The 15881-nt window shown below is 41.6% G+C and overlaps 1 protein-coding gene across 2 annotated transcripts in view; it reads right to left on the reverse strand.

Annotated features, from left to right (window-relative positions):
• Positions 1-14769, reverse strand: part of AHCYL1 (adenosylhomocysteinase like 1) — a 45063-nt gene extending 30294 nt beyond the window's left edge. The window contains exon 1 of one of the 2 annotated variants that reach the window (XM_077119977.1): positions 14604-14768. In XM_077119977.1, the coding sequence (XP_076976092.1) occupies positions 14604-14723 (120 nt within the window). In that variant the 5' untranslated portion in view covers positions 14724-14768. Of the gene's footprint in view, positions 1-14603 lie in introns of both variants that reach the window. The other variant, XM_077119978.1, reaches the window with a different exon arrangement.
• Between the last annotated feature and the right edge of the window lie 1112 nt (positions 14770-15881).

Genomic DNA, 15881 nt, shown 5'->3' on the forward strand with positions numbered 1-15881 from the left:
ACATGTCTCCACACATTTGGGTGGGTCTTGATTGGTTTATTGGAGTTCTATAAAAGAGGAAACATTTTGGAGAATGAAGGAGATTTGGAGAGAGCAGAGAATGCTGCAGCACCACGAAGCAAAGAGTCCACCAGCCAGCACTTTGGAGATGAAGAAGGAAAACGCCTCCCGAGGAGCTTCATGAAACAGGAAGCCAGGAGAAGAAGCTAGCAGATGATGCCATGTTTGCCATGTGCCCTTCCAGCTGAAACAGGAACTTTGACTGTGTTCACTATGTGCCTTTCCACTTGAACGAGAAACCTTGAACTTCATCGGCCTTCTTGGACCAAGACAGCAAACTAGAACAAGGGGTATGGTATGTATGAGTTTTTTCCTTTTTTCATTTATTTTGCTGCAGCTATATAAATGTTCAAAAAATTATCATGGTGATGAATACACAACTACGTGATGATACCATGGCCACTGATTGCACACCATGTAAGGAATGTTCTTATGTCATGAATATATATTTGTATGTTAAGTTTTTACGATTAAAATATATTTAAAAAAAGATAAAGCTCTCTTGCTTTAGTTGGAGAGGCAAATCAAAACAGAAGATCAAATTTTGTATAGAAAAATATATCAATAAACAGTATTAATCTAAATTAACAGTAATATCATTAATCTAAATATTTTTCAAACCATTTTTGCTTAAGTAACAAGCCTCACTGGTAAAACCATCTAAGGGCACTAGATAAGGATTTTTTACCTAAAGCTGATTAGAGAAGTCTAAAATCCACACTTACAGCAAGGTCCTGAATGCCTAGATTTCTATGACTGTCTAGCATTCTGGTTTAACATTAATGGTTTGTGGTTGCAATTCCCTTAGAGGATTTTTATTTTCAAAGTATTTTGGAATCATCAGAATGCTGCATCTACACCTCACAGATGAGAAAATAGAATGGGTATGGGGGTTAAGTGACTTCCTCAAGGATGTGCTACTAACAGAGATTAAAAATAAAACAAAACAAAATAAACCTTTCAAGTCCAATGCTTTCCTTCTCTTGGAATGAGATGGGCAACACCAGCTTGCCCCTTATTTTCAAGGGGTCAGTTTACAGAACAGTCTACTATTGCATTAAAGCTTTCTGAGCTTATAATACCAGATGAACATTTGTGAGCTTTGAGGAAGGAAAAAAAAAGTCTTTCAGTTCTAAAATCTAGACTGATTCTGGGGGAAGTGAAATGATGCAGACAAAAAGAAATGTAATATTTTAAAGTTGCCAATGAATTGCCACTGAGAAGTACTGCAACTTCTGTGCAGTTCTGGAAAAGGTAAGGAGAGAATACCAAGCCCAAACACTGTGGAACCAAGAAGTTCCACTCTGGCATATACTTCCACTGTCTTTTGGGAATGGAGTGGGGATGTGAGAAGAATGCATGCACAATTTAATACTGATCACTTTACTGGACAAAGGAAATGCTCCCAGAATTTCCTACTGCATCAAAACAAATTTAGAAATTCTACCTATATTTATTTACACAAGAAATTTTCAATCTGTTATCATTATACCGACCAACGATTTTTTTTTGGGGGGTGAGGGGGTTTAGTTAGGAAACTCAATGGTTATTTTCACAGGAAGTTACCATACTTTAAAGCATGCAATAGAACTTATATTTTAAGTGTACTTTTCTACAGGGGTTTATTTCTCCTGTGCTGAGGATGGAGGGATTTTTCATTCATAGACTAATGGCACATATCAAAGAACGCATCCTTAAAATGAGAATATTTTGCAAGACTCCTTTCTCATCTGTGATGTGCCACTCAAACAGTACTCTCTCTAAGAGAGAGTACTCTTATCATCAGAAAGATAGAGCACAGTTGAATTTTTCTATTACAAAATGAGTTCTATTAAATTTGGTAACCTCAAGTAAAACTTTTTTTAAAAAAAGATATTTTGTCATTAATGTTTTCCCACTTTTTTGTACCACCTCTCCAACTGTCTCAACTATGATTAGAAAAAGGTAAGGCTATTAATTCCACTGAACTATTCTAGATTTAAGTAACGTGATATGCAATTTCTGAATATTAGTTTCATATCCACAGGAGACATTTATTTAAATACCCAAGGAATGAATGAAGAAAAACTTCTGTTTATATGATTTTTAAGTTTTGTAGAATTTTTCCAAAAAACTAAACAACCAATTTTAACTATACAGTTTCACAGGTTGAAAAGAATTTGCACAGATATTAAAAGTTCCACAAAGTGAAGTCTGAAATTCCTCTGATCATTTTAAAGGGGTTCTTTAAAATAGAAAATAAAGATAAGTGGTAGTGTGATTATATTCCCCTAGACAAGGCAGTCTCAGCTTTAATGCATCACTGAGAAACCAATGAGATGTCCTTATACTAATCTGAGCAGGTTGGATGGTTTTATTGCAGAATAGTTTTTCTATATGCTGGAAACTGGTTACAACCTGAACATCTAGAGCTTCCTGGCTCCTCTGGGGAAGACTGTGGGCTCTGTTCTCTAATTGGCTCTTGGTTTATAAAAGTTTAGACTGGAAGAACTAAAGCAAGTGTTAGCAATCTCTCAGTATGGGTACAGAAAGTTCCCCTCATGACTTCAGGCAGAGAAACAAATATATCCCTGAAAAGATCACCCTAAAGAGGCCTTGGCCTGTGATTATACTTAAGATCAGATTTCAAAGAAGTAAAGGTAGAATTCGCACACTGAGTGCTCACTGGGCTACAACCTCTAAAACCAACTATGTCTTTCTATATAATTTTTTTCTCCTGGTGCCCCAAACAAAATTTCGTTCATGTTTCAACAGTATATGTTACACACTGTTCTATTGCTGAGGCACGGTTTGGCCATTCTCTCAAGTCAAACAACTTTTCCAGGGACAGAGACATACGAATATTGTTATAAATAAAACAGTCGTATCTGCCCTCCTCTTTTTATCTGAATCCTATCCAATAATAAAGCAACACTGACAGACCCCTTCAGGACTAAAAAGGAATCTTGTACTCTCCGGGTTTCAGATCTATTCACTTTGACTTAACATGGAAGCTGCTCTCCAGGTTACCTGGCTTACCAGCTCAGTCAACTGTTTTCTTGAGCATTGCCCTCTTATTTTTTCTACCACCTTCTCCAGTCATTACTCTTGGTCTACTTTCTCAGCCCATCTACCCTCAATCAACTCCTTCTGTGGTTTTCTGTGCTTTTTTGAAATGAAGCTAAAATTTCACTTAAATGTCCTCATGATCTTTTTTTTAAAACTATCATTCTCAGTCTAGGAATTCACAATATAAATTAGCATATTCAGGAAATTTTTATATTCTGACCTGACTTTTAATCCACTGAGTTCAGGAAACCCAACCAGTCAGAAACTAGAGTGGGGAGTAGGGACAGAGTTTGAATTATATTCAGTATTTCAAAAGGAACACAAATTCAAGAAATGTTTTTGGCTCAGTAGAGTCCCGGCCATTCCCTACACTTAAGTTTTCTAGAGAAACACTTGAGTTCTTTGTCAACAGATGAAGAAACTACAACCCAGACTGGTTAGATAACAGTCTCAAACACCAACTCTCAAACGCCCGGTTTATTCTAGTTACCACATCCTCAATTCCAGGCAAGCATTCCAGGTTCTTATCCTGGGGTCAGTGGCTTCAGGCTGTCAACTCTCCCCTCACATGCAAACTGTTATGGCAGTGGGCATTTTTCCGAGAGAACTATAAGGCTCTGATAGGGTTTGGAACCTCCAATGGTTAAGAAACACTACACTAAACTTAACCCAATTAACAACCCCAAAAGAAAGTAGGCTCTTAAGGTTTTTTTTTCACTGATTTATACTACATGCCTAGAACAGACCCGGGCACACAGTAGGTACTCAGCCAAGATTTATTTATTTATTCATTCAACAAATAACTTAAACTTGCTACCTGAGGTGATAGGGTTGCGCAATGACTTCTGGTAATGTCTTACTCTAGAAACTCTGGAGAAGAGTAAGGGGAAACTATTTCCAAATACTCCCACATTGGGTAAAATATTTTCCCTCATAGCCAGCCGTTCAAGACAGGTACAGCTGTACTGCCATTCCAACATCAGATTTCATAACAATTTTAGGAAACCTTGCTAAACAATTTAAAAGAGTAGCTCTCAGTCTGGAATCTATCAAGTTTACCTGGGCAAAGGATTTCAAAATGCGCATATCCACCCATTCTCCACCTGCCCCCTATTCTCAATCAATCTCCTTTTCTGATTCAGTAGGCCTAAAGTAGTGCCCAGGTCACGAATATTTTGAAAATGCTCCCTAGGTGACTGATATCGTCCATTCCTCCCCACTCCATAAGAAGTACTGATCTAAGAGACAATCTAAACACAGTTTGGAAAGGCAAACACAAGCTCTTGATAAAGTGACCTGATGAACACAAGGAACAAGTGGGTTAGCTACTCCTTGTTCAAAGATAAAACAAATAAGACGAAGGAAGTAGAGAATCTGCCTTTAATATCAGCTCTCTCAGGTACGGAGAAGTCCATCAGCTGGATCCACAGGGGATTAGGAACACAAAACAGATAGCCTGTTTGAGGAAGACGGAGACAGTATTTTCACAATGGCCCAGTCCAAATTCAGTAAAAGTTGGCAAGGTGCTCTCATTCCAAACATGCCCAGCACTCAGCTAATCCCCTTCCTGTGGAGTCAAAAGAATGTGCAGAATTCCGAACCCCTACTCCTCAAACAGGAGGGGCTGCTTCTTCTGAAAACAAGGATTGAAACAAATCTATTCCTCATCAACGCTATCCACTCCTAATTACAAATTAGGTAACGGGTGCTCTTCTTCCAAAGTTCACACTTTGTACACATCCCTTCCCCACTTCATTGAAAACCAAGTCTTTGCCAACCTCAATTCATTCTCAACTAGCAAATGAGAATAGAAACCATCCCAGAGTGACATTTCCCTTTGGGAAAATCCTGGGGAAGGGGTGCAACAGAATCAACCCCTGCAGCATGTGTTTTCCTGGACTTACAATACAGTTTGCAGCACTAAGAACATCATGTCCCCAACCAGCTTGGTCTCTTTTCTGTAACAAACCTGAAGTAAACAGATTCTACAGCAGCTACAAGTCTGTTACCAAGGCCACCGTATTGATCAGTGTAATTAACATTCACGATTCATCTAGTCCATCATGACAAGCCAGCTGGGCTACTCCCCATAAGAGGCAAACATTGAGAACCTTCATGTCTTGCTTGCTAAGAAGTCTGGTGTATAGAAGCTGGGCCCTAAAAACTCAAGTACTGACTGAATTAGAGGCTGGACACCACCTGGCCACCAATAAGAACTTGAATTAGTTATCAGAGCGAGTGAACACATCTGCCATCTCTAACAGGCAGCTACTTCTACTTCCAGAGCAGTAAAATTCTGAAGATCTCCCTTTTTTGTGACTCCTGCCTAGGCACCTGAAGGAAACAAGAGACACAAAATCCTTGGTGCTAACTAAAGTCTAAACTCCTGGCTCAGTCAAGTATTGGCCCAGTTCCCAGAAGACTGTAACTATAAAGAAGATATGTTTCAAAGACAAGAGCACATATAGCATTTGCGCATTGAGCTCAGCCTGTGGCTCATAATGGGCAGGTAGGGTTGCAGAGGAAGAGCCTGAAGTTTGCTCAGCACTGTCAGGCAGAGCTATTGCTTTATTATTTTCAGGAATTCCAACACATATTCCAAAATCAAACTGTTCAACTCATCACTAGCCCCAAACCTCAAACACCCTTCTGAGAGGGACTTCTGTTCCTTAAATCAGGAGCATTTATCAATAATACCAGTTTAGACTTTGGGCAGAGCGTCCCTAATGCTAAGCGTTTAAAACCTGGTTGTTGCAACTTATTAATACCAGTTTTGACTTTGGGCAGAATATCCCTAATGCTAAGTGTTTAAAACTTGGTTGTTGCAAGTGTGGGAAATTCAAGTTACCTTTCCCATTATGTCTAAGGATATCCATAAGCTTCTAGCCCACTGCCTTATAACCTCATGAAACTGTGCTAAGAAGCTGGAGACCACATATTCAGGACAGTCTCCTGCCTTACCTTCAATTTTTGGCATTATAAAGGGCTCTAACAAGCTGTTAGAAATTTCCATCAATTTCTCACCTGCAGTTCTCGGTACTCCCTTATCACCCATGAGGGAGGAGTCTAAACTAGAAAAACAGCCCTGACGAACTGAAAGGGAAAGTAAGCCAAAGTCATTGAGTCCAACTCACTCTCTTCCAGGGATGACCATCTCACATTATTTTATTCAATAAACAGTTCCTAAGTATAATACGCCAGGTACTATATACCATAAATACGGGTGAGATATGGTCTTTTCCCTAAATATGTTAAAAACTACAGAAATCAAATGAAGAATGAGATTCAGATATCATTTAAAGTCAGTCCTTAAAATAGTTGGAGAAGTGTAACACTGAAATGGAAACTATTTTTGTGAGGCACAGGGAAGCAAATTATTTTGTTTGGTTTTTATACTCAGTCTAGCATATGACTTCTCTATTCCAAAACTCCTGTGGTATCAGTTCTGTGCTTTACGGGGGCCCACAGTCCATATGAAGAGCAGTGGAGTGGAGATAGTATGAGAAAACCCCAAAAGCTGCTGCTGAGATGCTGGTTTCGTCCTGCTTCCTGAGTTGAACCCTTAAGGCATTTATAATGAGTCTCTTGGGAAGTTGAGGAGCATCCCAAAGAGAGGAGTCACAAAGAATACCAACAACCTTAACTTTGTTACAAGCCACAAGGACAAACTGCAGGTTGGAAACTTAATCTCTTAGCAGTTTCTGTACCTGGAAAGGAAAGAGGTACTATAGGTCTGACTTTCTAAAACAGGGCTTCTTAACCCAGGATCCATGGATATAGGTCTCACCAAGTCCCACAAAACCCTCTCAAAGTGCATCTGCATTTTCCTGAAGAAAGAACCATGATTTTAAGCTCTTTAAAGGGATCTATGACTTAACGGATTAAGAATCATTGCTCTGGAGTCTATCTCATCGAGGGAACCTCAAGTGCATTCATTCCTCATGCAGGCCAGAGAGAAACCTATTTAAATTCTCTATCTTCCACACAGATTTGTCTATTTATTGACTTCCCTCTGCAATTAAAGAGAAAAGGGGTGTGCACTTTGAAAATTCAAGGCAAAAGGCTTTCCTATATTTCTAAAATAAAGCTAACAGTCTCAAGAGCCCAAGTAGGCTTTCCTCAAAGCCTCTGTGGAAGGAGATAGGATGGAGGTGGCAGATTCTGGCAGGTCTGAGAGAGTCTCTCCTATAACTTTCCTGATAACTTTCTTTTTTTTTTTTATTTCAGGATCCCAGTACCATAATGGGAACAAGTCATGGCCCAAAAGCTTTGACCTGAGGTCAAGGCAGTCTTAAGGGGAAGGGATAAAGTAGTTACCATTATCCCCCGGGAAATCTCAGTGCCCCAAAGGTTCACCTTAATACAGTTGATAAGTACTGAAAGAGTTGGAACCATTTATTAAAAACAGAACTTCCAAAATCTTGTCATTGCTCTAAATAGTAGTATGAATTGCTTCATTCCAGAAGCCAAAATGAATGAAACATGGTTACACACATCTCCTCTAGGTCTTCAGCCTCTTCATTCTGCCATTCACCAACTCTGCATTTAGTACGTTTAGCTGCACTCCATTACAAAGCAGCACATAAGCATTTTCCTTGGCACCTTGAGCACACAGGTTCAGAAGAGGAAAGAAAACATACAGAAACAACAGGACTTGCTCTACCGGGCAAATTTTCTGTTTACAAGGAATGAAGCTTGAGTTAGGTCCAAGATGAACAGCATGGAACAGTGAGAAGCCCCAAACCCCTACTGCTTAAGCCTCATTTCTATCACATAACTGAGTGCAGAGTGTCCATTTCAAAAGAAATTAACTGGCTTGGGCTGGTAAAGAGAACATATAGCTGCCTACAGGGCACAGGAGCTAAGGCTTTCAGGTTTTTGTGGCACGCAAGCAGGAGCATGCTTGGACAGTCCTATATTTGTGGTTCTGTCAAAGTTCTTTGCCCAATTTCTACCCCAGAATTTCAAATACTACCTTTTACCAATAGTTCATCAAACTTTTTCACTTTGTGTCCTGTTTGGGCATAAAGGATTAAGCTTCACTGTATACTGCTAAGCAATACCAGTATTATTATAAATATTCTGCAATCAGACATCAGGCTGAATCCTTTAAAAAAAACTGAACAGAGAAAGAAACTAAAATAAAATGAGTCTGCCTCTCAACAAAGGCCTGTGTGCTTCACATCAGTGCTGTAACTGCTGTGAAGCAAAAAGGCACACACAATTCAGCAGAAGAAAATCAGTTATACATAATTAGGAGCAGGCTGCTTAGAGCAGAGAGAAACTACCTGGGGGAGGGAGTTTGGTTTACATAGGGATAGGATCTGAAATTGATCATATAAAAGCCACAGCTCAGAAGCATCTTTGGAATTACTTCATCCAATTCAAGGATTCTGGAAATCGGGAAGACCTACTGCAGTTTGAAGAAATAAACATATTTTGGGCCTAGAAGAGTGCCTGACCAACAGCGTCTGACCAAGACCCAGATGCTAAGAGTACACTGTGTCTGGGAGGTAGGGTTGGGGAAAGGTCAGTAGAGCATATCCCATTCCCATCACAAGCTCTAAGATCTTCCACTGTCTATGCTTTTCTCACTCATCCCTCCCTCCCGAGTCAACAAACATTTTAGTGCTGTTGTAAACTCTATATAAAATAGCCCATTTCCCTGTTGAAAGGCATACCAATAGAAAAATCTTTGTTTGGGTTAAGGATATTTTAAAATTAGGCTCTCATTTGAGCCACCATGTGACATCATCCAGGGAGTTATAAATAGGGTAACCATATAATTTATCATGCAAACACGGGTACTTTTCAGAGTGAAGGAGATACTCATCGGGCAACTCTGCTGGGATAATAAGGCTATAAACCAGAACTGTACCAGGCAAATCAGGATACACAGTTGTTCTAGTATAAAGGTGTAAACTTAATTAATATTTATTAAATGTTGTGCTGGCTTGAAATGATGTATGTACCCTAGAAAACCCATGTTTTAATCCTAATCCCATGTTGCAAGGCAACTGTTTCTTCTAATCCCTATTCAGCACTGTATGTTTGAAACTGTAATTAGACCATCTCCTGAAGATGTGATTTAACCAAGAGTGGTTAAGATGGATTAGCTGAGGTGTGTCTCCACCCATTCGGGCGGGCCTTGATTAGTTTCTGGGATCCTATAAAAGAGGAAGCATTTTGGAGAATGAGGAGATTCAGAAAGAGCAGAGAAGAACGACATAGTCACGAGAAGCAGGCAGCCCACAAGCCAACAACCTTTGCAGATGAAGAAGGAAGACGCCTCCAGAGAGCTTTATGAAACAGGAAGCCAGGAGAGAAAGCTAACAGATGATGCTGTGTTCGCCACATGCCTTTCCAGATGAGAAAGAAACTGATTGTGTTCACCATGGGCCCTTCCACTTGAGAAAGAAACCCTGAACTTCATCGGCCTTCATGAACCAAGGTATCTTTCCCTGGATGCCTTAGATTGGACATTTCTATGGACTTATTTTAATTAGGACATTTTCTTGGCCTTAGAACTGTAAACTAGCAACTTATTAAATTCCCCTTTCTAAAAGCCATTCCGTTTCTGGTATATTACATTCCGGCAGCTAGCAAACTAGAACAAATGTGAACCCCTCAACAATCCTATACAGGTAGTACTATCATTACTCCTCACTCTACAGATGAGAAAACAGAGGCTCAGACAGGTTAAATCATTTGTTCCAGGCCACATGGCTAATCAAATGGCAGAGACTGAAGGTGAACCTCTCTCACTCCAAAGGTCAAGTGCTTAACCTACTGTACTAAGTCTTACAGTTTTAGGAGCAGGGGAAATTAAAGAGGTCTCACCTAATAGCAAGCAATAATGGTATAGCAAAAGAAGTACCTGGGTGTAAGGCACTGATAGTGCGGGCAAGAGTTGGAAGAGACATGCCTATTAAGAATCTGTTTTCAATTGTGTATTCTCTGACTTCAGGTTGCAAAAACTCTGGTCTATATGAAGGTGCGTATACATATTACATGATGGGGGTGCTTCTGATTCACCTCAATATGATGTGTTCTGAATTATTATACCCAGTAAAGGATGGCCCTTCTTTAAATAAAAATTTAATACATAATTCCCAAACTTGAGAAATTGATGAGTAAAAAATGTTTCTGCTTTACTAACCAGTTCCTTTAAAAAACAGCCCCAGAGAGACCATTAAAGTGCTTATTTACAAATCATTAACTACTTGAGGTGGCAGAGTAAACTTAGAAGTCACAGGCAACTGAAAATTTACTAAATTTTATGTATTAAAATATTCTTTATGAGCAACTTTACAAGACAATTATGTAGGTTAACACACACTGAATCTAAATGACTCCACCCCCAATAAAATAAAAGTATACATATATCATCTTGCTGGGAAGGAATCCAGCCAATGAAAAGACTTCTCTTGGTACAGGCTAAAAATCGAAAGGAACTTAGAACAAAGTAATATGGAAACCAGAATCTAACTAAACCAAATCAGATAAGAAAAAGAGAGATGCTCAACATCTGTGGAGAAATCTGACAAAGATGGAATTCTCTTATACCCCTGACTCTTTTCCAGAGAAACCACTAAAATAAACAATAACCACTCTGAAGAAAATCAATAGATACTCAAGATGCAGAGAAGACAGGAATGTCAACTTATTCAATCTCTTAGTGAATCTGAGTAGTACTGGCATAAAGTCTATAAAACTGCCTCAAGAATTAGCTGTAAGATAACTCCGATGACAAGAGGAGCCCTCTGGATTTTGCCCATCAGGTTAACACCCAAGCAGTACTCACTGGGGTTCTACTTGGTCTGTGTCATAAGTCTCAGGTGATCTTGTGATGAATTATTGCTACATATACTTTATTCAAATAAGGAATATCCCGCAAACAAAAGAAATTTCATTCATGTTTTTTACGTCTCTTTCATTTTGCTGGACGTGAAGGTCTGAATGCACAGATCCTAGGTCAAATGCCTAACGTGTCACTCTGCAGAGTCACCTAGTTGTGAAATTCAAATAGGACATGTTCTGAGACAGGCCTTCCAGTGGAACGTGTCTATTGTAGCAAGTTTCATCAAAAAGCTGGGGATTTCGGTTTACTCTTTGTAAAAAGAATCAACTTGACAGTGTAATTTTTCAAAGGTCCAAGGACAGCCATCACCCTTGCAACACAAAGTAGCAGATAAAGAGGGAGAAATACCCAGTGATTAAGACAAACCGAATGGCATACTTGGTTTGGCCGATAACTGCCAACACAAAACAAGGATCCTCTTCAGTTGTTGTACAATGAACACAGCCCTTACAACTCAAGGACTTCTTTTTTCACCTCAAATTATCTTGACAATGCAATCTGAAATTGCCAGTGACAGCTGTAAACAAGCCTTACCACCTCAATCAGACTACAGCCATTAAGATTATTGCATGAAATTTTCCTTTAGAACTTAGTTGTCAGGAAAAGCTGTCTTTCCGAGGAACTAGTATGTATTATTTCCCATGCCTGCTAATGAGATTATAGCCCTGTGATTCCCTTTTGTGCTCTGGTAGCTAGGAAGCTTAGAGTAGCATACAATGATCAGGCTCATCAACAACTTTAGCCCTCAGGGTTAAAATATTTCTTTCCTTCTTATTATATTTTTGACTTTCCTTCCTATTTATATTGTCTATACCTTCTGTACTCTAAGCCATCTCAGATGCTCTTAAAAACAGGAAAATATACCAGATATAAACAGACTTTTTTTTAAAGGCACACTTGCTATTTAGCTCCCAACATGTTCCTATCTCTACCTATTTCAAATAACAACTTATTTGTCAGATAAGGAAACTGCGGCACAGAAACTAATTTACTTAGGAACCTACTTAGTTGGCTTCTTGACAGCTAGATGGATCCTTGAATCAAACCAACAAGCCCTGTTACCTCAACAGCACTGTACTAGACCCCAGGGGCATATAAAACTGAGCAAATCATGATTATAGCAAAAGAATCCAGCTATCAATGCTTTTAATTGCAGGATATTCACTCTACCTAAATGAAGGCAGACAAGGTGAATTAACAAGAAAGCTCCTCTGAGATATGACCTGATTAAGGACCATCAAGGTCACCCTCAAGTAACCTGTACCCTCTCACTGGCCCCAGCAATGACCTCATTTCCTGAATGGCCTCAGGGTCTGGAATTATTCAAGAATTACTTGGTCTAAAGTCAAACTGCAATCCTCACAGGTGAGAGGCCCTTTTCTCATACCATTCAGTACCTGGCCAGGTTACTTTTTTTCCTTTTATTTTTCCCATGCTTTCTCACATCATCAACACACAGCAGAAGTAGACAAGTTACCTGAATCATAATGTCCAACTCAGCTGAAATTCTGAAAAACAAATTACCAAGGACTTGCTATGTGACCTTGAACTAGTACTCAACTGACCCATTAACTAAATAAATGGATTTCATCATCACCAGAGAAAGAGTAATTAGTCATTATAAAGCACTTTACTACAAAGTGCTGTGTAAATGCTAAACAATAAAGCTCAGAAAAAGTAAAACTAAAAACACAGGGGCACATTTACCAGCAAATGGTAACTCACAGCAGGGTCTTATCACATCCCCGGCAGAGACTGCTTCTTTCAACTAACGGAATACGAGTCTCTAATCATTAGCACTTGGCCTGACAAAAATACACATTAGTAATATTCCTCCTGGGAAGAGAGGAGGAATAGACAACCCTACTGACATCTCAGTTAATAGTTAGCCAAGCGGGCAATTAATAATTGAGTACTTCCTATAAGCTAGATACAGTACTGAGCACAATGGATTCAATGGTGAATGAGAGTCCTTGTCTTTATGAAAGTTTACAATCCATAATGCAAACTTTGTCTTATCAACAGTGGCACTGACAAGTAAGAATAAAGGTTTACTAAAAAAGGTAAGAATAAAGACACCCCAAACCCTGAAATGACTAGAAAATGGGGGGTGTGTGGGGGGGAAGAGTTCAGGGAATTAAGCATTTTCTCATTTTCCCCCTAACTCACCTAAGGTACTACTCACAAGAATTTTGCTTGAAAGAGCTGTGACTGTTTCTTCAAAGAACAGTGCAGAATACAAATACAGCCCCAACAAAGTAATCTGCTGAACTGAGAGCTCTAAAAATAAGGTTAATTACTCCTTAAAGTCAAGGGATCTTCAATATTTTAAAGACATTCTGTTGTTAAGATTTCAAGTTTTAGAGAAAACAAAGATAAAGTGCACTATGGTGACTTGTCTTTTCAATTTTGCATTTGCTTTCTGGAGTAGTAGATTAAATTTCTTTCTTTTTTTTTAAAGCCATGTTTCCAACTCAAGGTAGTTTAACTAGTTCAGGTGTAGGAGCCTTAAGAACTGTAACTATTCCTGCAAAACTTGAGCACTGCTTTCTATCAAACACTGCAGGCAGAGATAGCCTTGAAACACTCTCTTTATACTAGACTGAAATATTTATCCGGGTTCTCACTGGCTTCAGAAAGGTCACCTCTTTGCAAAGGTTCTCTGATCGACTGTTAACCAGGTGATGGGCATGAGTAAAGTCAAGATGAAGTTGTCAGCAAATGATCAGAAAGCTCTGGGGATCCCAATTCTATCATTCAAAGCGCTATTTAGACTACAACCTCCAAACGTTCCCATGTAGTCTTCCACAACAATAGAATAAGAGTGTCCTTTGAGCTCAACCCACGGTACAATAGACTAAACTTGTTCTGCCTTAATAAGTGCAGTAAAGAATGAGCAATCCTTCCCTACCACCCACCCCTCCAACCCACCCAAGCTCCTTTTTCAAGGGATGCCTAAGTGGTCTATTCACATGACTCCTGGATCAACCTGCATCCATGACAGTGTCTGCTGTCACTAACCTCCAAATGCTAATTTCTTACAGCTGTTGAAGCAACTGGAAGACCGCCGAAGGTGAAAATTAGAGTTTTCTTTTCAATCTCACACCGCCCTCATTGCCTTTATCTGCATAAAAAGAGCTGGGTCCACGCATTCTTTTCTCTTGTTATCACGCAGTTGCTGGATAAATCGGACCCTGATCCCTAAGATTCACCCAAAGAAGTGCTGCCAGATTTACACACTCACCTGAAGGGGGATTTTCTGCACCCCCCTCAACCCCCTCCCTCGGCCTGGTCAGAAGGGCCAGCTGAATTGATTCACTCCCTCCCACACCTGTCTTCGAGGCCTTTCGTCCTGGAAAAGTCAGCCGCAAATTTAAGACCCGGTCCTGTCGGGTCTCAAAAAGATCTCGGAGGACTACGGCCGAGGAACAAAGGAAAACGAAGTCAGGGGCGGCCTTTCCAGCCCGGGATGGGCCTGGGGCCGCTCACCGCTACCTCCCACACAACCTCAGCTGTCCGCGATCACCCGGAACCCTCTCCCCTAAAGTCCCGAACTAGCCGGAGCCCGGGCTGGCACTCGCTCGCGCCCCTTCCGCGAGGCCCAGGTCCCCGCTTGCACCCAGAGCCCCCGCACCTTCTTGGGCGCCTTGGTGACGGTGGCCATGAAGGAGTACTTCTCGGCGTCCTCGATCTCCTTGGCCTGCTTCAGCTCCTCCCCGACTCCGGGCAGCGGCATCGCGTCAGGCATCGACATCCCCCGGCCGGCCCGGCCCGTGGCTGACCCACCGCCCCCGCCTCCTTCCTCCGCGGGCGCCCGCCCGCCCGGCCGCCCGCACTGCGCCCTCCGACACGCGCTCGCCCACCCTCCCACCCGGTCCCACGCCGGGCTGCGTTCGGTTCTGAGGTGCTTTGGCCAGCGCCTCGTCCGCCGGGCAGTCTAACAGAGCGCGACAGCGACGGCGGCAGAAGGAACACCACAAGCAGCCGCGCGAAGCTCCGATCGGCCCGCGCCGCCACCTCCGACACACGCAGACACGCACGCAAAGTAAGGGCAGAGGGCGGTGACGCCACGACAAGTACTGGCAGCTCCGGGGAGGGGGAAGAGGCGGGGAGAAAGGGCGCGCTGTCGTGACGTCATCACGCTGGATTTGGATGCCGAAGCCTTCCCTCCTCGGTGGGGCTCTTAGGTGTACCAGGGTGAGCAGGACCCTTTGCGCCGCCAGATGGCGCCATCAGCCCTGCGAGCGACGTGTAATTCTTGCAAGGGTGACGTGGGGTGGAGGGTCTCTGGGCTGCAGGATTCCGGGCGACGTCTCTGAGAGGAGTAGGAGGGATACCTAGCAGAAAAGGCATGAACCCCAAAAGACACATTCTACGGCCATTCCTAGGAATAATCTGGGGCGCGGGACAGCCTACTCTGCCCAGTTTCTTTTGGACCAGAATTACCCTCTCCAAGGGCGGTGATGGCTCCTTCCATCACCCCATAGGGATTGGTCATAAGAAACTTTGGACAGTCTGATTTGTGTACTGTCCTTTCTGACCTCTTCCACCATTGTCCGCCTGGGTCTTACCTGTTTACGCGATCTCCAGGCCACAGAGGTGATTTCGCTGAAGTGGCCATTAGAATATCAGCTGATGGGTCCGCAGAGGGTCCCTGGCCTGAATGTTTTCCTCCTCGGTGTTCACCAAGCATTAGGCTCTGCTAGCTCTCGGTGGGCGCCCAGGGCACACGTGTGCCATTTGCACATTTTTACTGGGCCTTATCCTGTGCCAAGGCCCTGGAATGCAAAGATGAGTGTGACATTTTATGTTTTGCAAGGCTCAGTCTAGAGGGATAGACAGAGCCTGAATGGATCTGACATGTCAGCTAAGGTAGCTTGTCCTTTGAGATTCAAACTACATTGGCTACTGT

The sequence above is a fragment of the Tamandua tetradactyla genome, chromosome 11, assembly GCF_023851605.1.
Source record: "Tamandua tetradactyla isolate mTamTet1 chromosome 11, mTamTet1.pri, whole genome shotgun sequence".
Taxonomy (NCBI): domain Eukaryota; kingdom Metazoa; phylum Chordata; class Mammalia; order Pilosa; family Myrmecophagidae; genus Tamandua; species Tamandua tetradactyla.